Genomic DNA, 26012 nt, shown 5'->3' with positions numbered 1-26012 from the left:
GCGCCGGCCTGCTCTTGTCCACAGCGAGTGGCTTTAACTGCCGGGGTGATGTCATGCTCCTCGGTGCAGGCAGCTGTGGATGAGCCTCTCTCTCTCTCTCTCTCTCTCTCTCTCTCTCTCTCTCTCTCCCTCTCCCTCTCCCTCTCCCTCTCCCTCTCCCTCTCCCTCTCCCTCTCCCTCTCTCTCTCTCTCTCTCTCTCTCTCTCTCTCTCTCGGTCTCTCCCTCTCCCTCTCTCTTGCTCTCTCTCGCTCTCTCTCTCTCTCTCTCTCTCTTTCTCTCTATCTCTCTCTCTCTTGTTCTCTCTCTCTCTCTCTCTCCCTCTCTCTTGCTCTCTCTCGCTCTCTCTCTCTCTTTCTCTCTATCTCTATCTCTCTTGCTCTCTCTCTCTCTCTCGGTCTCTCCCTCTCCCTCTCTCTCTCTGTCTCTCTCTCTCTCTTGCTCTCTCTCTCTCTCGGTCTCTCCCTCTCCCTCTCTCTTGCTCTCTCTCGCTCTCTCTCTCTTTCTCTCTATCTCTATCTCTCTTGTTCTCTCTCTCTCCCTCTCTCTTGCTCTCTCTCGCTCTCTCTCTCTCTTTCTCTCTATCTCTATCTCTCTTGCTCTTTCTCTCTCTCGGTCTCTCCCTCTTCCTCTCTCTCTCTGTCTCTGTCTCTCTCTCTCTCTTGCTCTCTCTCTCTCTCTCTCTCTCTCTCTCTCTCTCTCTCTCTCTCACTCTCTCTCTTTCTCCAGTGTCCTCCATTGCCTTGTGCACTTGCTGGTTTCCCCCTTGTAGGCCCATTGATGATCTGCCTGTTCAACTAGCGGAGCTGCCAAGAGAAAGCTCCAACTCAGCACCGCGTTGTATATTACATCACAGGGGTCGTCCAGATTCCTCTTGTTCCCATGTTCAGCCCATACTCACAACACTGTCTTTTGCACTGACCACTCACTGTTGTCGTTTTCTCTCTTTCTCTCTGTTTTTCTTCCTGCCTTCATCGCTGTCCTCTCCCCTGTAGCCCTGCAGGTCCTGTTGGACCAGTCCACCAAGGCCAACTCGCCACTCAAGGGCCATGAGAGGACAGTCCAATACCTACAGAGACTGGGTGAGCACTGCACAGACGCTTTTCATATACACTCACTCACTCTCTCTCTCTCTCACGCACACACACACACACACACGCTCACACACACTTGCATTTCCTCCTGCCTCTGGTCATGTTTGTTTACACCACGCACAAGCACGCTGTGTATCCCACAAATAAACACAGACGACCTTGAGTTCGCTCCGCTCCTCCCTGGCCTCTGCCAACTCCGCGGATCAGCCCTGCGTTTGCTCAGCATACACTATTTATTTCCCCTGTGTGGCCATTTTGTCTGAATGGCTATTAAATGCTCTGGAATAGGTTGTTGTTGGGTCAGTGTTTCTTGGCATTAGCTTACCTGGATATTTTAACTCCCCCTATAGTGTATAGATAATTATAATAGTTTTTTTAAAAAATCATAAAAAAAATGCCATAAAGGCTATATAGTAAGGTACCAGTATTGCTCCACATCAGCATTGGCATCAGCCTTTTATTATTTTTAAAGTATTAAAGTATTAATTTATTTTATTATTAGTAGTATTAAAGAGAACAGTAAATATCCAGAGCACGTTGGGAACGTTTGAATAATGGGCCTGTAGTAGTCAAAAGTGTCCTCCAGCAGATGTTTATTGATGAGTATTTCCAGTGCTAAAACAATCTGCGTGATGCCACTGACGATCGCGACTTAACAAGCTAGCACATAAGACATGCTCTAATTACTGAAGCAGATGGTTTGCTGTTAAAATGATTGTCACAGAATCAGAATGGGTAGGCCATAGCCTACTTAATGCTCTCTCTTTTGTTGTGCATAGCAGGGTTGGCTATGTTTGGTATGGCTTAGAGCTAGAGGAAAATTCACTGACACGGTGGGTATACAGCAGTAATTGTGAGCCTGGCCGTTATTAAAAGTTTTAATACAAATGTAATCCGAGCATTCCTTATTTTGTCTGGCCCTCCGGAGGCGTTATGAAAGTGAAGCTGAGCAGCGGCTTTAGATAGCGTTGTTCAGGCCTGCATGCCTGTCGCCGGCCTGTTACTACAGCTTAATATCCGCTGTGCTTATGTCGTATAGTGAATCTGGGTCTGGATCCACTGGGCAAAGGATCAAGGGGAAAGTTTTTGAAAACACTAGTGCCTCGTAGCTGTATGACATTGCCAACTTGGATGCACCAGCCTCAACAACGAACACATATGCACAGCCATCACAAACAAGACTCGCATTTCTTATTCATCCCGAAACGCCGCACATGAGCCCGACCTAATTATTTTTTACTGTGTGTTTCTTCAGGGGTGGAAAACATTGGCATCATTTTCGAGTTCTCTCCTTGGGTGTTGAAAACCTGCCCCGAGGATGGCCTCAAGGTACAAGGGTGAAGTAATGAGATGACTGGGCACGCTTGTAATGTGAGCTCCAAAGAGCAGACAGAATCGCAAAGCGCATGATATACCTCTAATCTTCCATTTTACCAGGAGGTTTTTTCCCTGTTGTAAGAATATAAGCCCCCAACTTTATAGCTCAGTATAAATTTCACTGTCATGAAGTTATGATCGCAATCCCTTTTATTCTCGTTCGTTAGTTTTAATCACCCTGGTAGTTTTTTAACCATCACCCCAGTAAATTAGCCGCAAAAGTACAGCTGTAACGCATGTGTACACTTGTCCATCCATTTGTACACATGTCTCATTTGTCCATCCACTACTCTCGGGTGCAGATCTTCACGGAGGACCTCCCGGAGGTGGAGGCGCTGCCCAGAGACAAAGTGCTCAACTTCCTGAAAGAGGGCTTCAAGGAGCTGGCCGTGCCGTACCTGGAGCACATCGTGCACGTGTGGGAGGAGTCAGGCCCCGAGTTCCACAACGTGCTCATCCTGCTCTACCTGGACCGCGTGCAGGCGCTCATGAAGGAGTACCTCAACTCTCTGCCCCAGGGTAGGCGCTCCGCCGAGACTCAACACTCACCTGAAGATTAAACATTATTATTATTGTATTTTGTATTCTAAATATTATAATATATAATATATATTCAGGGCTGAGAACCAAAGGGGCGTAAGTGACATTTTGGTCAAAATTGAGTTATATATATCACCTGAAAGCTCTTGATGAGCTCTTTCTAGCTGACAAAATTATAGAAGTAAAATATTTATAAATATAAAGTTGTTGAACAAAAACCAAAGGTCTTTAACTGTGAACATATAGAAGCAGTTAGATTTGTTTTGGCTCTCCTGTAAAGTTGGTGAAATGTCACTTACGTCCCTTTGGTTCTCAGCCCTCGATATTATGTATGTTATAAATATTCATCCGATTATCACACAATTATCTTCACTCTGCTGATTTCCGTTGATCTCTCTCTCTCTCTCTCTCTCTCTCTCTCTCTCTGTCTCTCTCTCTCTTCACCTGTCATTGCCTTGTCTTTATCAGCGTGTATCCTCTGTTCTCATCTCTGTCTCTTGTCCATCTCTCTCTCTCGCCCCCTGCCCCTGGTGTGTAGGAGTGTCTGCGGTAGCAGCAGGCTTTGAGGAGGGACAGCTCGGGGAGTTCAGAAACAAACTGCTCAACTTCCTGGAGATCTCCTGCAACTACGAACCCGGACGACTCATCAGCGACTTTCCTTTTGATGGTGAGTCATGAGTAGCCCCCAAGGAGTTCAGTGTAGTGGAGATTCGTTGTTAATGAGTTTCATGTGACTATCTAGTGTTCGCTGTGGGCTGTGGATGACTGACACAGAGGTCATATTAACCTAGAGACGCTACAAATAAAAGCCTACATACTGTAGTATGAAACATGTTAATGCACTCACCCATGTCATATCAATCATACTCTGCGAGTGTAATTTGCTAAATCAAACTGGGGTACGGACTCTCTCTAGTGGCAGGTACTCCGGGAGCATCCGCTATTTTTTTTTATGAAGACGAATTACTAATCACTTCAATATCAAAATAAATAATAAAACAAGTACAAAACATGAGGTGGTACAACTCATTGTGAAATATCTGAGAGCCACTTTAGAGTAACACATAGTGAATTCTATCAGATGCATGGAGAACACATTCAAATGAATGTGTTTTTTAGCAGTTAACCCCCATTAAATCAACATCTTGACCCTGTTGTCTTGCTCTTCTACCAGCCTGTTTTTCCGTGAAGGCCACAGCGGCTGTGAACATGCAATATTCACAAGGCCAGAAAGAGGAACAGCATGACCATGGTGAAATCCCTGCCTTGACCACAGGGTAGAGTCATGTGTCATGTGGACTCATTCAGCTAAACAGAGGGCTTATGATGATCAACATTCATCCAGCTCTTTTTCCCTTTATAAAGTTTCTTATTTGTCATTATCTGAACGATAAGCACGAGGCATTCCACATTCGTAACAAAACGGCTTGGTTTTAATAAGAGTAATAAATATTTCCCAGAACACTTTTGATTCACATTAAAGATGCATATTAGGTATTTATTATTTTCATGAAAATGTCGTGTTTCATAACGTTAGAGGTCCTAAGATTAAAATGTTGTGTGTGTGTGTGTGTGTGTGTGTGTGTGTGTGTGTGTGTGTGTGTGTGTGTGTGTGTGTGTGTGTGTGTGTGTGTGTGTCTGTGTGTGTGTGTGTGTGTGTGTGTGTGTGTGTCTGTGTCTGTGTCTGTGTCTGTGTCTGTGTCTGTGTCTGTGTCTGTGTGTGTGTGTGTGTGTGTGTGTGTGTGTGTGTGTGTGTGTGTGTGTGTGTGTGTGTGTGTGTGCGTCAGGTCTGCTTGAGGAGCGAGCGTTGCTGCTGGGCCGCATGGGGAAGCACGAGCAGGCCCTCTTCATCTACGTCCACATCCTGAACGACACACACATGGCTGAGGAGTAAGTAGCGCAGCACTCTCCAGCCGGCCTCCTCTACGGCGGCCATGTTGTTACTGTAGTCATGTTGATTTGTTGATTTGCTTTGTATTTTCCTGTTTACATTGTAATGTATGTTGTGTGTGGTGTCTTAAGCTGCTGGGACCTTGAATTTCCCCTTGGGGATCAATAAAGTATCCATCTATCTATCTATCTACTGTATCTATCTATCTATCTATCTATCTGTCTATCTATCTATCTATCTATCTATCTGTTGGTCCATCAGGAGGCCTCATGCATTACAGGGGAGCTACACCAGGCGCGTAACTGAAGCGCTCCGTTCACGACGCGTAAAATAAATTTTAGGAGACTGATCTATTTTTTTCGTGCGTACGCCCCACTGTCGCATTTGGTATGTCGACTTCCGTTGATTATAGTGATTATTAACTGCTGCAGCATACGCATCGCGAACGGAACGCTTCAGTTACACGCCTGGTGTAGCTCTCCTGTTAGTGGACCCAGCATGGCTGCTGTCATTGTTATTGTGTGGCCAGGCTGACCATAGAAAGTTCTAGAAAATGCTTGTTGTGACTGCTGTTTGCCCTGTCCATACCTCTCTTTATCTTTTCCCACAGATACTGTCATAAGCATTACGACAAGCTAACAGATGGCAATAAGGATGTGAGTACTGAGGCTTGGAGTATTGTACACTTTTTATATTTCATATTTTATATTTTCATATTTCATTTTATTTAAGACATTCAGCATCCAAAGTACAACTTTTAGCCCATTTTGTACTTTAAAATATATTGTCTGAACTTCAGCCATTTAGATTTTTTTTTTCTTGTTGTTTTGTCAGTGTATGTTGTTATTCATAGTATATGAATTATAGTGGTGACATTGTTTCATAATGACTGAATGGCAGTATTGATTGCTGTTGAGATAACTCAAATATTTCAGAAATGTATCTGGATTAACTGCGCCAAATTTAGCGAACAAGCTTTCTAACAAAAAAACACTTTTCATTTCCTGACTAACTGGTGTCACGCCTTATGTGTTAACCTCTGTGTGTGTTGTGTCCATGTCCATGTCCATGCCCATGCAGGTCTACCTGTCCCTGCTGCGCATGTACCTGTCCCCTCCAGACGTCCACTGCCTCGGCCCCATCAAGATGGAGCTGTCGGAGCCCCAGACCAACCTGCAGGCGGCGCTGCACGTTCTGGAGCTGCACCACAGCAAGCTGAACACCACCAAGGTGAGCACATAGAACGTGCCCACCACACACCCAGATCCACCATGTTAAACACCACCAAGGTGAGAACATAGAACGTGCCCACCACCCACCCAGATCCACCATGTTAAACACCACCAAGGTGAGAACATAGAACGTGCCCACCACCCACCCAGATCCACCATGTTAAACACCACCAAGGTGAGAACATAGAACGTGCCCACCACCCACCCAGATCCACCATGATAAACACCACCAAGGTGAGAACATAGAACGTGCCCACCACACACCCAGATCCACCATGTTAAACACCACCAAGGTGAGAACATAGAACGTGCCCACCACCCACCCAGATCCACCATGATAAACACCACCAAGGTGAGAACATAGAACGTGCCCACCACACACCCAGATCCACCATGTTAAGCACCATCAGATAGATACAGTAGATACTTTATTGATCCCCAAGGGGAAATTCAAGACCAAGGGGAGAACATAGAACATGCCCACCATTTACCCAGATCCACCATGTTAAACACCACCAAGGGAAGAACATGCCCAGTACATTTCAATTTTAATTTTAATTTGACTTACAGAGCGGCAAAACATTACACATGTCTCATGGCGCTTTACAGGGTGTTAAACATTCAGAGAGAGCCCATGAGTAACAGGGGCGAGGAAAAACTCCCTAGAATTGGAGATACAAATAGGAAGAAACCTTGGGCAGATCTAGGACTCAAGGGCCTGACCCATCTGCCTAGGGTCAGTTACAGAGCAGTAAGGTCTGTATACATGATAAGTGAATAGGTTAATTAGGTGTAGAGTATAGAACATACATAATAAATAGATTTTTTATTATCGTTAAGTCTTGATTTGTACAAAATGTGCATAACCCTACTGCAAGGTGTCAATCCGTGAAAAGCTGGAACTTAAACACAACAACGAGTTTCATTTTAAACGTTCAGAGACAGTAGTGTATATGACCTTCTGGAAACTTTTACAATTAGCTCTCTATGAAGCAAACATGTTTACCAAACCAGTCAGCATTTAGCAAGATGCATCATAACCCTCGTAGGCTTTGTGGTGGTCACTATATATTTTTATTTGATTTCTGGATAAACGACACACACATGTTATCCTCTGTGGTCGGTTATGTCAATAGTCGAGCGTTTGGCCTGCAGAGAGCCCAAGGGAGGGTGTTTCCTCACATTATGATTGCTTGTTCAGTGTTTAATGCCCCTTGCTCCATAAAAATGCCTGATTTTACAAGCCGGACTTTTTCTTCAAGCTGGTCCGGTGGATCCGTGTGCATATTGAATGAAGAGCTTTGTGTGGCGCCGTGAATTTAGACCTTTTTTTCCCCCCTCCCTAGTCAGGGGCACAATTTCTTTTCAGGAAATGGTTCACATATTTAAAAACAATCTCCTCCTTAGTTAACTTGATTAAAATTTTGAGTCTTTGGAAGAGTTTTGAAACTTTCAGATCAAGCGTTTTCCTTTTGTTTGCTTGTTTTTTTTCACAAGTCATCAAGAGCTTATTTTTGGAATGATGCAACAGCACGGAATCAGAGCTGTTGTCTCTCCGCTCCCTGTGACTTCATTGAGCTGAATAATGAAAAGCTCTTCGCTGCTGCGCGCGCGGCGGTCTGAAGTGTGTGTGTGTGTGTGTGTAGCGGGGGTCTTCCCCTGGTCCTTCCTCTCCCCGCCCCCCTGGCTTTATGTGCCATACCGTGTGTGCTGTTTTACGTCCCTTGGCGTGGGGCCCGGGGGCCGGGGGGGGAGGGGGGGGGGGGGCGTGCCAGCGGTGCGGAACGGAGCAGAGCCACAACAGAGCGCCGGCCCACAGCGGGGACTCCAGCACGCGCCGGCACACACAGCAGGCCTGCTGTACAGCCCACAGTACTCCATTAACATACACACACACACACACACACACACACACACACACACACGGGTAACACACAGCAGGCCTGCTGCACAGCCCACAGTACTGCATTAACACACACACACACACACACACACACACACACACACACACACACGGGTAACACACAGCAGGCCTGCTGGACAGCCCACAGTACCTACCGCATTAACACACATATACATGTACACACACACACACACACACACATACACGGGTAACACACAGCAGGCCTGCTGCACAGCCCACAGTACCTACCACATTAACATACATACACACACACACACACACACACACACAGACGCACGCACGCGCACACACACACACACACACACACACGGTAACACATTGCAGGCCTAGCGCATAGCCCACACTCAGCACCGCATTAACACACACACACTGCAGGCCTGGTGCACAGCCCACAGCACCAGACTAACACACACACACACACACACACACACACATGCCCAGTGCCTTATGTCAGCCCCATGCCTGTTTCATCTCCTTTTCCTTCACATCTCCGTCATCTGTCTGTCTGCCTCCCGACTTTCCACTTTGTTCTGTCTCCTGTGGGTCGTCTTCTACTGGTGTGTGTTGCTCCGTCATGCCTCCTGTGGGTCGTCTTCTACTGGTTTGTGTTGCTCCGTCATGCCTCACTCATTCCCCCTCATTTGGCATTCTGCGTTCTTCTTTATTTGGCAGAATAAAAGCCGATGCCCCCCCCCCCATTTACAAAGCCCTTATTTGGCTAGGGAACACACAGCCTTACTAACGTCCTGGTAAAGTGATGTCCAGTACATGTGTTGGGCTAGTGTCGTTACTGCATAATTTTGGAATTATTTCTGCTGCAACGGTTGCCGGTTTTTGAACTGGTTGGTGGGCAGGAGAACCAAACTGTGCTGTGCACATCACAGACTTGGGGATGTTTGTGTTCTCCAGTCTGTGCAAAACTGGCGAAGCGGTGTCACATTTTTCTGCAATCGTTTGTTTTTGTCTGCCTTGTTGTCTCACCCTGTATGCCTCCACTTTGTCACTCCCCTGTTATGGGTGTGTAGGCCATCAACCTGCTCCCGGCAAACACGCAGATCAATGAGATCCGTGTGTTTCTGGAGAGCGTGCTGGAGGAGACGGCGCAGGGCAAGCGCTACAACCAGGTGCTCAAGAGTCTGCTGCAGGCCGAGTTCCTACGGGTAAGAGCCTCGGACCAGGGCCCTGCTGCTGAGCTAATTAATCGCCGGTTTTTATTAGACAATCATCAAAACAACATCCAGTAAACACCTTTGTTTGTGACTTTTGTAAATTATCTTTTCTGCTTGTGTTTTTGTTTTTTCTGTTGAAATTTCAAATTCAATTTAATTTAAAGTTCAGAAAATGAAAGAGTCTTCCAAAATCGTTAAGAGTTATCGTGTTAAATAATTGTGATCTCAACATTGACCGTTTGAATCACGATTATTCGTTTTGTAGTGTTTTGTGTATAAGACATTCAGCTCAAAGGGTGCATACAGTTGAAAGGGTGTGTGTGTCTATCTGTGTATGCAGGTGCAAGAGGAGAGGATCTTCCACCAGCAGGTGAAATGCGTGATAACCGAGGAGAAGACCTGCAGAGTGTGCAAGAAGAAAATTGGGAATAGGTAAATACTGTCAATGTCAAAGTCAATTTATTTGTATAGCACTTTTAAAAAAACAACAACAGTTGACCAAAGTGCTGTAAAACAAACGATCAGACAAACAAGAAACATGCATAAAACAACGGAGGCTAGACGGAGCTGCGACGGCGTAGTCGCCAGCGTGCCCGTGACACCAAGACAAACAAACTAATTTTAAAAATAACAAGTCGCTACACAAAACCAATAGCCTAATGCCGGACGGAGCGGCGTAATCACCAGCGTACCCGTGACACTGCACAGACGGACACCAAACAAAAATGAACAAAACACCAAACAGAAATGCATGCTCAAGTCAGACATGACGTATAGCATTCATGATCTCAATGTCAACATTGCATCAACAGGCATAATGACACAATGTGATTCCTATTGTGGGGATTTTGAGGGATCTTTATGATGCAATTGTGTTGTTTCCTGATTGACTTTAAATTGAATACTTTGTTTTTAAAGGATTCATATGAAACCGTTTAGTTTTGTTCTCTGAATGCTCTGAACATTTTCCAATTTCATGTTGCCAGGGACATCATTTGACCCATTTTGGGAGGGCTGAAGTCAACCCAAGATGATCAAAAGCCCCCCTAAAAAATATATTGTAATTATATGCGTCCAAATTCACAGCCATTATTTTCTGTTGAATTGTTCACAGAGTACTACAGAGTAGTCACGCATAAATCAGATAGATATCACGTGCAAGAGCTGAACTGGAGCTAGGTAATTCCAGTGATATTAGCGACTAGGTGATGTGATTAATGATTTGCGATAAACGATAAGAGTAAACAAACAAGAGCAAGTCTCCTATTCCCACGGGCTGTCTTTCTCGGCAGCACTACACTGTAATAAAAGACTGAAGGCCTGTGGTCTATGATCATGAAATAGGCCCATTTACCATTCAATCATTTCTTTTTTTCCGGTTCAAATAACCATACACCAAAACATCTTTGTCTTAGACGTCTTGCTAAGCGGCACAGGCGCAAGAGTGGAACAGATCGGGCAGTGTCGTCAATCGTTGTAAAACAGGATTATGATCTGCACATGCGCTGAACGGATGGGGTGCCGCCAGTGTCCCTGCTGGGGTCCTAAAGCTATTGTACCCAAGGCCATAGTCAGGAGGTATACTGAGGTCAGGGGCGTAGCTAGAAATGTTGGGGCGTCCCAAATGCTACGGGGGTCCGTGGGCATGCCAGAACAGAAGATGGCCAGTCTTTAGTGTTTATGTCCATCTCAAACTACATTTATGGTGTGTTTAGCAACCAGAATTTGACAATTCTTCTTGGAGGTGAAACCCCTGAACCACTGTTTCTATCATTTATATATTTATATCCAACCTGCTGATTTTAAGGGTCTAGGCCAGGGTGCGCTCATGTGCGCTATAGGTAGGCTACCATGCACACACCATCCGTTCCAACACCCACCCCCCTAACAGAAATTGGTTCCAACAGACAGGTTGTTGCCTCATTGTTGAATAACAAAGAATGAGCGACTATTTTGTGATGCAATTGACATGACATTGGTCTGTGCAACTGCAGTCCCAAAGCTAATGTTAGATGAGTAGGCTGCCAAGCTGCATAGACAGTATTACATGAATCAAGATGAATAACTGACTTATATGAATCAGTAATAATCATTTTTGTGAAATCTGACTGACTATTTTGAATGTGATCATTTCACTGGCATAGTACTGTGAGCCTGTATCATCATGATAGAGTGTGTGTGTGTGTGTGTGTGTGTGTGTGTGTGTGTGTGTGTGTGTGTGTGTGTGTGTGTGTGTGTGTGTGTGTGTGTGTGTGTGTGTGTGTGTGTGTGTGTGTGTGTGTGTGTGTGTGTGTGTGTGTGTGTGTGTGTGTGTGTGTGTGTGTGTGTGTGTGTGCAAATAGTAGTGGGCTTGTTTGAAAGTAAGTCCAGAGCCTTTTTTTTTTGTCTAGTCTGTCTCTGATAGAACCATAGATTTAAGTTTCTAACTGGGTTAACTTTCACAACCATCCCAACAGTAATTATCCATCCCATATGACATTAATATACTGTAGCTTCATTTGAACATTTGATTTGAGGTTAACTAGCTGCATTAGTATCTTTATTGCATTCATCCATTAACTTTCTCACAACATCCCTCTTTCCAAATGTTTTGTTTGCTAGTTGTTGCCTTTGTTCAAGGCGGGTGAATTAAGATCACAGACAGAGAGTAACAAGGCCTCAAGTTTATTTATTTTGGACAATAAATTTGTGGCTATTGAAGTTTATGTGAGTTGCGTGAGACATTGCATCGGATTCGTTAATTAGTTTAGGGCACACTTGGCCATAACCGAGTCGACTCTACTTTAGACTCTACTTAAGCACTCTACTCAGGTATCGGCAACTACGTGTGACGTGGCAGTCCGTTGATGGATAATTGTTTTGTTGGTTATTTTTGCTTAAAAATTAAGCTAAACCTAATTTGCACACATTTAGAAAGAGATTGATGCTCTAACTCAGAGTACAGTACAGTGAGTTTTGCGTGCGTTCAGACCTGCTTTGGAGGTAATCAAGACCACAGGGAAAGGCCCAGGATGGTTTGAGATGTGGTTTATGATGTTCGTTGTAGAATCTGTTTGACCTATAATGGAAAAAAAAAAGTGAAATCAAAACATTTGAGTGGGCATAAGCCCCTTAGCTTCTGTGGGCATGATGCCACAGCCAGCTGGCTTCGTCTGAGCTTGATGAAACCTCGATGAGTAGATGATTGCAGCCTGTCAGCAGTTTTGTATGTTTCAGATTTTCTTGCCTTGGTTGATCTGTTTTACTGTAAAACCGCAGTAGGAAAGCAGCACAGTAGTCCATTCATTGTGTTCATTTCCACAATAGGGACACTCTGGCAATAGCCGATTATAATTAGTGTCTTTTTCAAATTTCTTGTTATCAGGGACGTTTTATTTTCTGTGGTGTGGTCAGTGGTAATTGTCAGGCCAGGCTTTTCTAGGCTGAGAGACTCTGGCATGAGCAGACAGAAATGGTCAGAATGAGGCAGCTCTCTTTAAAGGTTATGACCGTTTCTCCCATTTCACTTGAGGGGAAAAAAGAAAAACAGAGGGTGAGATAGAAAAATCTAGGTTCAATGTGACCAAAGTTCAGTCTCACAGGGATTCCTGTTGGGAGTTTGAGCACCCAAAGGATTTGCGACTAATTTGCTTACAGCAATCCCACAATCCCGTTCATCTGCTCGCGTTTTTATTTCTCAAACTCATACATGCGGAAAGCTCTTTTGGTATCAAAAAATAACCTTTGTTGTTAATGTGGCCTTAAACTGAACAAACAAACAAACAAACAAGCAAATATTTGGTTTAAAAAGAATACTACTCTTACAGGGAGCCTACACTGTACGTGACTGAAACGTTCTGTTCGCATTACGTCTGCGGCAACAAAAACCAATAGAACCTGCTACACCAGACGTAATGGCGGTGTGTGTACTGTACGTTTTAAAAAAATTACACCAGTCTTCTAAAACAATTTCTACACTATGTGCACAGGGCCCTTCAGTTACGCGCTCGGTGTAGACTTCCTGTTAATCCTTCTGCTTGTGCTTCCAGTTGTGACTCTCTTTCATGTCATGTTGACACTTTTTATTGGCCATTTACCCTCCGATTTTGAACCCTGACTAACTTTCCATGGACAGTCTAGACAGGTTGTGCATCATTGTGGACTGACAGTGGAAAATATAAAGCCCACCCTGAAAGAAAGCAGCCCTTACATAAAGTTGATTTAATTGTAAATGTACACAACTACATTTAGTGGGATCTAATGTTTCATGTAGCAAAATTGCCTTGATAGTTTATATTTGATACTTTGATATTAAAGTTGTTGAGACTAAGCAACCTTCTCAGTTGTGTTGCTGGGCAACCTCATAACTGGTTCCATTCGTTCTGCTCGTGATGCCTCCAGAAAAAAAAACTTTGTTGCCCCAATATCAATTGGAATGTACCAGAACAACAATAGACAGGAAATACTGCCCATTAACACATTTGCACAACAAGTTTTCTGTCTCGTAAGCTTGAATTTCTAAACTGAATCAGAGATGAAGTTGAAATAAAAAACAGCTAAGTGAATCCATCGCTTGTTCCTGTGACCACTCCTGTCCTGTGAAAAGCTTGAGTACATCTGCTGCTGACCCCATTGACTGCACACTACAGTTATGTACTCATCTTTGTTTTTTATGCTAACCATGACCATCAGTGGTCAAAAATATATTTATATTTGTCTAAACATTCATCTGTCTCTCACCCACTTGCATCCACAGTGCCTTTGCCCGGTATCCTAACGGTGTGGTGGTGCATTACTTCTGCTGCAAGGACCGCAGTGTGTGTCCCACGGAGCAGTGATGCCCGCGTTACCCAGCGGGCACACCAGCGACACGGACACACCGCGTCTCTGCCCCCCACAGAGACCCCTACGGACTTCAAGCGGGTGCACAGATTTCACAAAAAAACTGAAGGTTTTATAGTGACTCGTTCATCTGTGGGGAAATAAGAATATGCCTGGGACAACTGAAGGACATGGATCTCAAGCCTTTTGTCAGCCTTCCAGTGACCCTGTTGGAATGATCGGAGTGTAGTCTTGGGGAGGGGAGAGGGGAGTGGGCACCGCATTTTGCCTGAACTGGAAAGAGGCAACAAGAGCCCAATCCTGACTTTTGAAGAGAGGAAATAGGTCTGCCAGATGCAGTGAGAGAACATGAACTCTGCGGAGCCTCTTGAAAAGTCTACAGCCCCAAAAGCACCCCCCCATCAGTCCTCTGTGTATGCTTGGATGTTCCTAACTCTACATGTCTTGTTTTGCACATTAACACTCTCTGTCGAGCTCTGCAGCGTGTGTGTACCTTATAAACAAGTGATCTTGTCCCCTCTGTTGCCTGTTGCTCGCCTCGTCTGAGCCCCTATTAGCTCCGCCGATGGCCAACAGCGTTCGCTTTTGGACTCGGTGTTCTATTTGTATAGCTTTAGGTCTGGCTGCCCTGAGCAGCACTGAGCAGCGCCAAGCAGGAAACCTGACACCAGACAGCTTTATCTGCAACTACACAATAGAGCCGGCGAGAGGCCCTTCTGAACAGGCCAAGGCTGAGAGCGCTGCTGAGTGCCTCTCGAGCACGGCCCGGCCCTGCCCTGCCGCTGTTGCTTACATTTCTCTCTTTTCTTTTTTTCTTTTTTTCTTTTTCTTTTCTTTTTCGTTTTACTTCCTTACACACATTTTTTCCCCCATCTTTATTGAAGTATGTCAGCGTACAGTACTGTACACGCCTGTGTTCTATACAGCAGCTACAGCAACTTGCTGTGTTAGATGCAGAAACTGTCGCACTGTGGTAAATGCTAGGGCACAAGAGCATGGCACTTTAGGGCCTGTGTGTAATCTAACTTATGGTTTCGTATTTATTTGTAACGCCGGATCTAGCACCGCAAGGGGGACAGAAGGTATTAGATAGAACTGATGATTATGCAGGAATGTTTCGGCTGTAATGATTGGTGGGTTTGGGGAGGGGGGCGGGTCTCAGGGGACACCAGACCACGGCACTGTCATCAGGAGGTGCGTTTTGTGTCATACTAATCCTGTGATCTGTTGCTTAGCTTTGGCTGTCCATCTGCGGCCATCTGTTTTTTGTTTTGTTTGTTTGGTTTTTTCCATCATTTTTGTTTTTTTTAGTTGCCCTTCTCGACCTTGACTGTTACTGTTGTTTAACATGGTTTCACAGACATGCAAAATTCCGCAATCTGTATAGAGATGGTCTCTGAGCGAAAAGATTGTATTTTTAAAACGAAGTTGGAAGCTGTGGCAATTGCTAATAAACTTGCATCACCTTCACACTTGATGAACGAATGTGTTTGACTTGTTCTAGACTAGCTGCACAAAAGGCTCATCCTGCTCATGCATTTCCGGTGAGGCATTAAAACTGTGAATCATCTGTTATATTCTGCTCTTTACACCTTCACTCTGACTCTAAATATCTTGTTTGCCCAATAATAATAACAATATTAACACGCACATAAATCCTTCTTTATTCCTGATTCCCTAGTGCAACACCCAAGCGGGTCTGTGTAGACTAATTAGATTAACTATAGCGGCAGGTACACACACACCTGGCACCACAGGAAACCAGTTCACAGAGAGCATTATGTGCATGTAGTCTATTAAGCTCTCTTAAGCTCTCTTGAGATTCGCTTCTCATTGTGGACATCAACCCGCGGTTGGACACATCCTATCCATTTCACTGAGAATTATCAAGGTCCAAGTACACTTTACAGATAAACACGAGTGAAAATAAAGAATCAAATAATCGTCAATATATGTTATTTTCAGATTTGATTTTATATAGCTTTTTGTAGATAATATAAATTGCAGTTTTTAATTCAATTGCAAAATTATTCAGTTTTTAAAAGAATATCCCATTTGTGGACTATATTAATGCATTTGTGCCATTTAGTCTCACTGGTGTGGTCCCCTAGTGTATGCGCATGCCTGAGTAGTTGAGTGCAAGAGCATATGATGCAATGCTTTGGTGATTCATACTGTGAGGGGGACATGACCCCCCCCCCCCCCCCCATACACACACACACACCACTACCACTACTCCACCAAAATAAACACTTGTTCCAAACTGGAAAATGGTGCTAAATAGTTAAATAATTGAACAGAGAAAGAGAGTGCAGAGGTGAAATGATCTCCTGATTGGAGAGAATTGCTGGGAAAACACTGACTTGCCTTGCACGCTAATCCACTCTTGAGCCACTGCTTACTGTATGTGAAAGTTGTAGAATACCATACGAGTTATGAAATAAGCTAAACTAAGATGTAACACTTTTTTAATGGTAAGCCTGTTTTTGCATGTAATCTCAAAGAGGATTAGGAGGCATGATGTTTGTGATTGACTGATTTGATTTGATCTTTATTGTCTCTGTGCAGAGAATTTTGTCTTGGGCTTTACAGGGATTGTTGTGGTCCCCTAGGAGTCATGACTTGGTGATTGGTGTGGTCCCCGTGTGTGTGTGTGTGTGTGTGCGTGTGCGTGACTGCGCAGCTGAGTGCAAGAGCACATGGCATCTCGCCCTTCGTGGTCCAGTCCCTTGAGCGCCATCTCTGCGGAGCCAATGCCCTGCCTGAGTGCTGTGGTGTATTAGCGCAGGGTTGCATATCCTCTAATGGACTTTCACACTACCCCGCGCCAGCCACACTAGCGAGGCCACAGCCGGCTCTCCGCAGAAGTGTTTTAGTCACGGCTACTCGGATGTGACTTGGCCAGGGTTTGCTCCTGCAGCTTTTTTGCCAGCGTGACAGATATGGCCACCAACCAAAGCGACTGGACGACGAGGTCTTCTCCAGAAGCCAGTCAGGAGAGACTCCGCATCAGAGTGCCGTACCAAAAGACCCAGACTTAAACCTGAGTTGATGCCGTCCAGTGTGTGATGAGGATGGATTGCAAATGATTGTGTCTCTAAGAGTGCAAATGATCTCATCCGTCCCCTCCCTCGCCTGCTCGTCTCCTCCAGTGTATTGTTCTTGGAGGCGCTGCGTGAGTGAAATATGCTGAAGAGTGATAAACAAGTGAATTAGAGCCGCTTGCTGTCAGCGGTGGGCAGACGTGGACGAGGAAAGTTCTTTTTCTGAGAGCTGGAGGGGAAATCAATGAAGGTTGGACTTTGTGGCAGGCGGGCCTGTGTGTCAGCAAGACCTGTGCTGGCGTAACCCCGGGGGAATTTGGAAACATACAAACACACTCGGCGTTGACACACAAATTTATTTGTTTCCGTAGTTCGGTTATATCACTTTTCCTCCTTTGAGCCCTGGGATTCGTATGCTCATAGGTCTGTGGAGCACCACACACACACACACACACACACACACACACACACTCTCTCTCTCTCTCTGTTCTACTCCAGGACACACTAGTTCAACTGACACTGAAATATGCTGGCTCAGAGTGTGACTGGCACAGAGATTGTATATCAGAACACCTTTCAAATAAATTAGGCTGTCTATTTCAGCAGCAGAAATGCAGGCTGTTTCATGCCTTGGGTGCTTACAACTTCACACTTTTTTACATTTGTATGTGTTTGGTAGATGTCAGCCTTTTAAGCAATTGGTTACTGTGATTGTGCTATGCATGCAGAACGTATCTGTAGTATGTGGCACCTGCTGGATAACACCAACAGATTTGATCGCTCCACTCACTCAGAGATGTGAGATCAACACTTGTGGGACCTCTCCGTCCTCACTATGTCCTGTGCCAGCCCTTAGGCCTGACTAATGCATCACAGTCAGACGCTCAGACGCTAGTGATACTACCGTCTCTATAACCGGTTTATTAATAAGGCCGTTAATTTCAGCATGCGCTCCTTGTTGTCAGGTCTGGAAAAGCCATCCGCCCTCGGTGGTGGTGGGGGCAAGGAAGGGCGAGTGTGCCGGGCCGGCCATAATCTCACAATGACCCCTTTCTGTTCTGTTCACCCAGCCCACTCTTACATGTGCTCCCTTCCTAAACAGACGGCTTTAAGTCCCTCTCCGGACCCACCTCCTCCTCTATGTCTGAAAATATCTTATAGGGGTCCGTATAGTCGGACCCGTCTGGGAATCTGCACGTTGTGTTTGCACACCTCACTTAGAGACTTAGTGACACAAAAGACCAAGAGGAGACCAAGGATGTTTGCTGGTCAAAGGCTGGACATTTCCACTGTTATCATAGTGGAATTCCTTAGTAGCATGGAATTCGCTCTGTGTGTGTGTGTGTGTGTGAGAGAGAGAGAGAGAGAGAGAGAGAGAGAGAGAGAGAGAGAGAGAGAGAGAGAGAGAGAGAGAGAGAGAGAGAGAGAGAGAGAGAGACAGAGAGAGAGAGATAGGGAGAGAGAGAGAGAGAGAGAGAGAGAGAGAGAGAGAGCAAGAGCAAAGATTCTGTGTGTTGACTGTGTGTGTCTTTGTTTCCCTCGTTCTGGGAAATCACCATTTTGGCACAGATGTCTGAAATGCCAGCGGCGAACCTCTGGCGCGGGTAGCGGGTTAGCGGGGTGGAGTTCATCAGAGGAGGTCGACGCTCCGCTCCGTCCGGCGGCCAGAAGACGCACCGCGCCGCGTCACCGGAGGAGCAGCGACAGTGTTGATATGAATGGCGGGGTGCTATACATTGCGCTGGAGACTCCAGATGTTACTTCGTTCACAAATGCGCCCTCTTTTTTTGTGTTTTTCCGGTTTCCCCGTTCCCTGCGCTCTCATCTAGGTAAATCTCCCGTGAAACATCAAACCCTCCACACAGACGCTCCTTTGTATTGCTGTATTCTCTCGACACAGACTGATGACAGTCCCTACTCACGGTCTGCTATTTGCCCTAAACGCGAATCTGAACCTTTGCTGAGAAGGTCCTCCTTGATCTCTGTGTTAGGCGGCTCTTGGCCGCGGTTCATGCACCACTTATGCTGGGAGCGCCGAGCTCTGGGCTTACATGTATAATTGGATTTGGTGCACAAACAAAGTAGGCAGGCCAGAAACAGATACGCCACTCTGGAGAGAAATCCAACCACCTCAGTCAATTATTAATTATGACAGTGGTTCGAGGAAGTAGCATGTTAAAGCAATAAACCGTAACGTATTTAAACGTCTATTTCTGTAAATATTTATCAAGGTGCACAGTCTTGAATAAAACATAATTATAGGACTGGATTAAGCCATCAGTATTTTTTTTTTTTTTTTTGTAATTGGAAGATGGGAGAAATCACCCTTCTTACTTTACATGGTGCGCTCTCTCTCTCTCTCTCTCTCTCTCTCTCTCTCTCTCTCTCTCTCTCTCTCTCTCCCCCCCCACCCCAAGTTTTCATTACACTGAGGGAAAGGCACTCTCAATTCTCTGATATTGTAGAGACAGCTGCATAGTATTAAACTAGTCTCTACATTGTAGGTGGGGTGCGAATGACCTCATCCGAAACCATAATCTCTGAGTGCAGCAAAAATATGAAGGCGTCCAAAACCAAGAGAGTCTGTCCATAAAGTGGCATGCGATGAATATGATTTCTTTCTTCATGTAACAAATGCGGATTCTCCCCGCTTTCGCTGCTCATTTTGTAGATACATGACGTATGACCAATACGAAGACAACATAGTGAAACGTGTTGTTCCTTGGCAAACCGCCTATCAACAGCTGAAGACTGTGCGGTATATGTCAAAAATGCTCATTTCTACAGTTGAAACCTCAACGATAAAGGCGAAAATGTTTGACCCTGCGCTGACAATGATGCGCGCATTACGTTGACCAGGGAAAATCTCACGGCGCTAGGACCGGGCTTTTCTGAGTGCGGAAAATTCTATAGGGATCTCAGTTCCATCAGAGGAGCTTGCAGCCAGAGAAGCTGACAGCCGCTGCGCAGAGCATCACAGGGCAGCGAGCACACACTGCCCAGAACACAGACGAACCGGATCCACCAGGGCACAAGTCCGGAGCCCTCCATATGGGCTCACAATGCGCAGGATTCGGGCCAACGCCATCGCTATTCTGACCGTCGCTTGGATCCTGGGCACATTTTATTACCTGTGGCAGGACAATAAACCACGTTCATCCGCCTCTTCGGCGTCGCAGCCGCGGGCTGCAGGCGTTAAATCGCACGGGCAGAAAGGGTCTGCCGGACGCGTGGAAATACATCGAGAGGATCGGACCATTCCACTGATAGTAAGTGAGGCGCAGATGAAATTGTCCGGTTATTTGCTCAGCTGGCAAGATGAGACGCGAACTGAAGTGGTGAACTGCAGGAGAGTGTGTGCTGCATGTTGATGCGCCAGTATTCCGTGTTTGGACGGACGCAAAGCTGAAGCTTCGTTTACACACAAACAACACGGCCATCGTAGCCTGGCTGGCCAAAACATTGGGAGCAAAACGTTGGCAGCACCACAATGAGATGTCATATTTAACGTAGTGTGTTTGCTGCCGGTTGTTCTGAGTCCTAGCTGCATAAGAACAGCTAAGACTGAAATCCATGTTTGGTTTTACGTGGCCCTTGTAAGAGGCTTTCCGTAAGACCGGTGCAGGTGCGAGCTGCGCGCGTGCTTTCCCTTTTCTTAAGGCGTTTGTTTGAACCGTGTGGAACCGGGTAGTCAGTGCATGTGGAGATGAATTTGAATAAACAACGAAAACATGACAAGAAGGAAATCTGTATTTTTACAGTGACTTTCATGTGTCGCTATATTTAAGTCACATTAATGTTTAACGCGCGCCAGCAGCCAAGCGAACTTTGGGCAGATTGCGCGCCTGCTGTCATTCTTTCTAAATATTTACTATTTACACACCTTCCTATAGAGACCTAGACTAGTATACAGATATTGTGATTTTCCCCCCTACGTTGTTAGTGTGTGGTCGATAATTAGCTCTGGTTCGTATTTCTATCGTGGTAGCCTAACTTATGCTGTCCAGTTTGTATTACGTGTAGCACATTTGACAACTAATGACACAAGGCAAACTATATGGCTATATGTCACCATTTTGGTATTTCAATGGGTTACATGTTTGATGAGGGGTCTTTGGCTTTTTATTTCTGATTGACAGCTTTACTCTGCCCGTAACATATGTTTATTCCACTAATAATGAGTAGAACAAAGCCGTAAAGCACAGAGTGTGGTTGGAATGTGTTTCAGAGACGCAACATTCTCCGTTCCTGGTATTTTACAAGTCTAGTAGGCACTGAATGGCGACAGCTGTGCGAAAGGACGCTGGCGGATATCAATCCTCGGGAACGAATTTGGTTGGACCATCGTCTGACATTTAAGACGCCAAATTCTTGACATGGACGGACACATTTAAAACCTATTGAAAGCTGTAATGTGCATAATAATATATTTGTGAGGTTGCATCATCATCATCAGTGTGCGAGTGTTGAAGGCCTTGGTGGTCTGGTAATGCGATGCTAGTGTAAGCAAAGCTGACTTCTAGGGTAGCCTACCGACACATATTAGCTTCGGGGGCTACATGGCTTCCTACCTGTCATCCCATAGTTTCAGCGAGGAAAAATAATGACAAGGAGTAGCCTACTTGTATGTACTTGTATGTGCCATGATGTTCAGAATGATTGAATATAGGCTAAGCTCCATCAGACAAGAGTTCGGCCTCGATTGCCCTGTGCCATACTGTATGTCAGGCAGTGTTCAACTGCCCAGTTGAGCTCAGTGAAAATCAGCATCCTTGTGCCACGTTACAAAGCTCCATGGTAACAGTGCCGTGTGCTCCAAAACCTCTGGAGTATGTCATCATGACTAACGGTCGCTATGTGACAAAGAAAATCCACTGACTTGACCATGCTTTTTCTGTTTACAGCTGGCCAACCTTAGAACATAGACCATCACACTTAAACCTTGCTAGAATGATGAGAGGTAGTTGCATAGATAGTCAAAATAGTGTCATCAAGTAATAAATGTTGGTTTTTGAATCATATTGTATCTTTAATAAGCCTTATCACTCCTTGTTTGCTACAGCTTTGATTGTTTAGAGATGCATTCTTGGTTAAGGAGTGGGTAAGCCAATAGCATGTCTCAGTCAGTGAAGTGCCTGGCTGCGGCCCAAAGCATGTGACCCCAGTGCAAGTGGTGTCTCAGGCCAGCGTGGGCCCAAGTTTAATAAGAGACATGTTCACAAGAGCCAAACATGCGAGGTAACCCTAGACACCCTGTTGCTCTCTCACTGCACACTTTGATATGCGATAAGCTTTTAAGGCCTGGCACGCTGTACCTCTATGTAGAGACATTCTTTAAATGTTTGGTTTTCTTAAAAGCCTTCTTATTATATTATTGTCAGATAGTTTTATTAGATCAGATGTTGTAAAAGTACCAACTCTAAGCCGATAAACATTGCAGTCCTTGAAGATTCTACTTAGAACCATAGCACATTAAACCTTTCTTGCTTGCTTTCTCTCTCTCTCTCTCTCTCTCTCTCTCTCTCCCTCTTTCTTTCATTCTTTCTTTCTTTGTCAGACAGTCACATGGTGTAAAGCTTTGTAATCCAATGAGTTGTGGCCATGGTGAATAATGTAATTCTTTTGTAGTCCCACATAGCGCTGCAGTGGTAACTTTGTATTTCTGAAGAATGTACCATCTGCATTGTTATTATTTAATGACTTAAGTTTGTTAGATAAACTGGATCTGGGTCCTTCATCCTCTCCCTTTGCTCCCAGTAGGATCTTTCTATGAAACTTCAGAAACTGGGGGCTTCTGAAAGTCAGATCAGCTCTGAGAGTCTCCCATGATTTCTGTCTAATTTTAGACGTAATTTCACATCTCGACATCTCCAATATATGTGTGCGCTAAAGCCAGAAAAGTACCCCTGGGGATGAAGTATGCTGCTGTGTTTGGCATATCCTGCCCTAGTATCGAAGGGCTTTTATTTTAAGACTCCTATTTTTGTATATTCACAATGTTAATATCTGGAGATATATGCCTGCAGTTTATTGTCAATAGCTTTTTTATTGTATTTTATTTGCCCATTCTCAACATATTTAGGCACATGATAGATCTTGGGTGATATAAATCTCTATCTCTAAAACACAGAAGGAATAGCTGTGCAATTGTCGTTACCCCAGTGCTCTTCCTCAATGCCCAAAAGCCTCCAGAAATGATGGAAATGCTCCTCGAATTCTGAAGGAAATACAAGTGTCTGCTTCCATCAACTTGCCTTTATGTTTACCTGAGGTGCAGACCTGGTCTGACCGAGGAATATAGCCACGGTCATTCTTTTTATTTTGTTTCAAAATGGAAAAGGACCCCTTAGAGCAGGGCCTCAATATATTACATTGGGCGAGACAGGGTAGCTTGCTGAGGTTTTTTAATATCAGTAAAGTCAAAGCACAACTAACTGAAATATATCACCTACAACTCATATCTTTTAAAATATCATATTTCTTCAAATTTTGACTTTGTGCTTCAAAGGAAAAGTGGGTTTCGCAGGAAATTCAGTCTTGTAGTCTTCAGGCTTTCAAAAACATATAGCAGTGTAACATACTGTACAGTATAATGCGGAACATATAGCAGTGTAAAATGCGGAGTATCTCACTCTGACTGTGAGAGGGCTTTCTCCACAGAAATGAGAGTGAGGTCATACTCTCTGAAAAACTGGTCGCGCACTAAAGCATTCCCCTGACAGCCAATTAATAACATTTCACTGAGGAATGCCACCCCCCTACCCCCTTTTTTCCTTCTCTCTCGTTCCCTTCACCCCCCTCTTTTTTCTCCTCTCTTTTTTTCCTGCTCTCCGTGTTGTCTTTTGAAGATTTCCCAGTGTGCCACCTGTTTTCCTACATCCATGACTACTCGAGTGTGGAGAGACGTCCGTCCTCTTAAGCGTTTTAGTTTTGTTTGCTGTCAGCTACGTCCAGATGTTTTCTGCAACGAGTTCAAATCTCACGCATGTCCCTTGTTCAGATTCATCAGCACCGCTATATACCTTAGCCACCCTCTTAATCTGGACCGCTCGGTTCAACACAGAGGTCAGCCATCCATCCATACAGTGAGAGCTTCAGTGAGCTTCCCACTGCTGGCAGCAAGTAGACCAGGACTCCCATAATGAGTAATTACACTGATAGAAAGCTGATGGGCTATGACTGCGCTGGCCTGAGCCGCTCAATGGTGTTTTTTGCTCCCAACGGCACCTTCCAGGCAGCACAGCCTAAAAGGCACTACCTTTACCCTATTCCTAACCCTAACCCCCTTAACCCTCATCCTACCCGTAAACTGAGGGGAGTAGTGCCTTGAAGGCAGCGCTGCCTGGAAGGCACCATTGAGGGCAAATAATACCAAAGACCGCCTGAGCCTCCAGAGCGCTATTGGTGATGGGGTAGTAATCTGATACGTGACCTTTCTGACGTCTGGAGGGGACCAGGCTCAGTCAGCGGCTAGCTGCAGCTCACGTTGGCTAAGGGTCTGAGAACGGACTGATGTTCATATGCTCAGTCCTGGAGGATGTTGCAGATTGTGTTTGATAGCCTTCCTCTTGTTTTGGTTTTGCAGATGGCTAGAGGCTTTAAGGTTATTGTTTGCCTTATACAATTTTGTGCAGTTTTCAACATGTAGTATTCTTATTCAAGTAAATAAGAGTCGGTAAGAGATACTGCTGTAATTGTGTCATGCTTTGTGTCTTTCTTTCATCCAAACCAACAAACACCCTAATTGAATTTCTTGTAGCTAGGCTGTTTAAATATGTATAATTTGCATTCTGTCTCCAGGTTACACTGTGCAAAAATAGACTTTAGAAGAAATACTCTGAATGATTATGTGCATGGTTGTTCAAGTGGCCAATCTGGCTTGCGATATTTATTTCCTATTTAGTCTAGTTATTTACAAAACTTGACACTGATGATGATGACATTGTAAATGAAAAAGGGGTAGAATGCATTTATCTTGCTTATTTTATTGCACTGTTTTTTCCAACTGCTCAGTGGCGCTATGCAACAAGGACAGTTTATTTTTTTACATTTTATTTTGCCATGACTTCATTTCAGTTACAATTAAATTACTTTAAATTCGACACAGCCGAACAAGATGGTGGTCGTGCCACTCGGTGTGACCGCTGTGTGTGTGTGTGTGTGTGTGTGTGTGTGTGTGTGTGTGTGTGTGTGTGTGTGTGTCTGCAGGTCACTCATGCCCCTCACGGGGAGCTGCAGAGCCAGCTGGTGGGCAGCTTTGATGAGAAGGCCTACCTGTCCAGCAAGCAGCTGAAGCCTGGGGAGGACCCGTACAGGGAACATGCCTTCAACCTGCAGGAGAGCGACCGCCTGGGCAGTGAGCGGCCCATCAGAGACACACGCCACTACAGGTGACCCAGCACCACCACTACACTACACACGCTCACTCACACATGTACACGCACACATATATACACACACACAGACACACAGACACAACTTAATTTCCCCCTGTGGGATAATAAAATTGACTTGACTTGACTTGACAGACACACATGTACACACACTCACACACACACACACACACACACACACACTCACACCTTCCCATGTGTAAACCTACAAAGAGTTCAACTCTGACACACACACACAAACACACACACACACCATACCACACACACACATATATATATATATATACAGTGAGGAGCACATGTATTTGATACCATGCTAAAACAGGAATATAAAATCATCATTTGACAATTGATCTTAATGCCTTAATTCAAAAAATGAGTAAAAATCAAACCGCCAAGGACACCAATTTTCTTTGTGATTGAAGAATGTATCGTAAATAGATAAATGTTTTCCTTAAATGCTAGGGGAAGGAAGTATTTGACCCCCTATGTAACCCTATGGGAATTTAACACATAGGGTTAGCATAGG

At 44.8% G+C, this 26012-nt stretch overlaps 2 protein-coding genes across 4 annotated transcripts in view; both read left to right on the top strand.

Annotated features, from left to right (window-relative positions):
* The window catches only part of vps39 (VPS39 subunit of HOPS complex), a 37641-nt gene extending 22118 nt beyond the window's left edge, over positions 1-15523 (top strand). For both annotated transcript variants that reach the window (XM_062522237.1, XM_062522236.1), the window contains exons 15-24: positions 994-1080; positions 2348-2421; positions 2772-2988; positions 3548-3676; positions 4797-4899; positions 5511-5556; positions 5981-6130; positions 9082-9216; positions 9566-9657; positions 13961-15523. In XM_062522237.1, coding sequence (XP_062378221.1) covers positions 994-1080; positions 2348-2421; positions 2772-2988; positions 3548-3676; positions 4797-4899; positions 5511-5556; positions 5981-6130; positions 9082-9216; positions 9566-9657; positions 13961-14042 — 1115 coding nt within the window. In that variant the 3' untranslated portion in view covers positions 14043-15523. The remainder of the gene's footprint in view (positions 1-993; positions 1081-2347; positions 2422-2771; positions 2989-3547; positions 3677-4796; positions 4900-5510; positions 5557-5980; positions 6131-9081; positions 9217-9565; positions 9658-13960) is intronic.
* Positions 15524-16405: 882 nt separating this feature from the next.
* The window catches only part of galnt16 (UDP-N-acetyl-alpha-D-galactosamine:polypeptide N-acetylgalactosaminyltransferase 16), a 29856-nt gene continuing 20249 nt past the window's right edge, over positions 16406-26012 (top strand). Inside the window, exons 1-2 of one of the 2 annotated variants that reach the window (XM_062522787.1) lie at positions 16406-16520; positions 25299-25480. In XM_062522787.1, coding sequence (XP_062378771.1) covers positions 16518-16520; positions 25299-25480 — 185 coding nt within the window. In that variant the 5' untranslated portion in view covers positions 16406-16517. Of the gene's footprint in view, positions 16521-19599; positions 20360-25298; positions 25481-26012 lie in introns of those variants that run through there. The other variant, XM_062522786.1, reaches the window with a different exon arrangement.

The sequence above is a fragment of the Sardina pilchardus genome, chromosome 20 (genome assembly GCF_963854185.1).
Source record: "Sardina pilchardus chromosome 20, fSarPil1.1, whole genome shotgun sequence".
Taxonomy (NCBI): Eukaryota; Metazoa; Chordata; class Actinopteri; order Clupeiformes; family Clupeidae; genus Sardina; species Sardina pilchardus.
The sequence above is the reverse complement of the archived record's forward strand: the minus strand, read 5'-3'. Positions and strand labels throughout refer to the sequence as shown.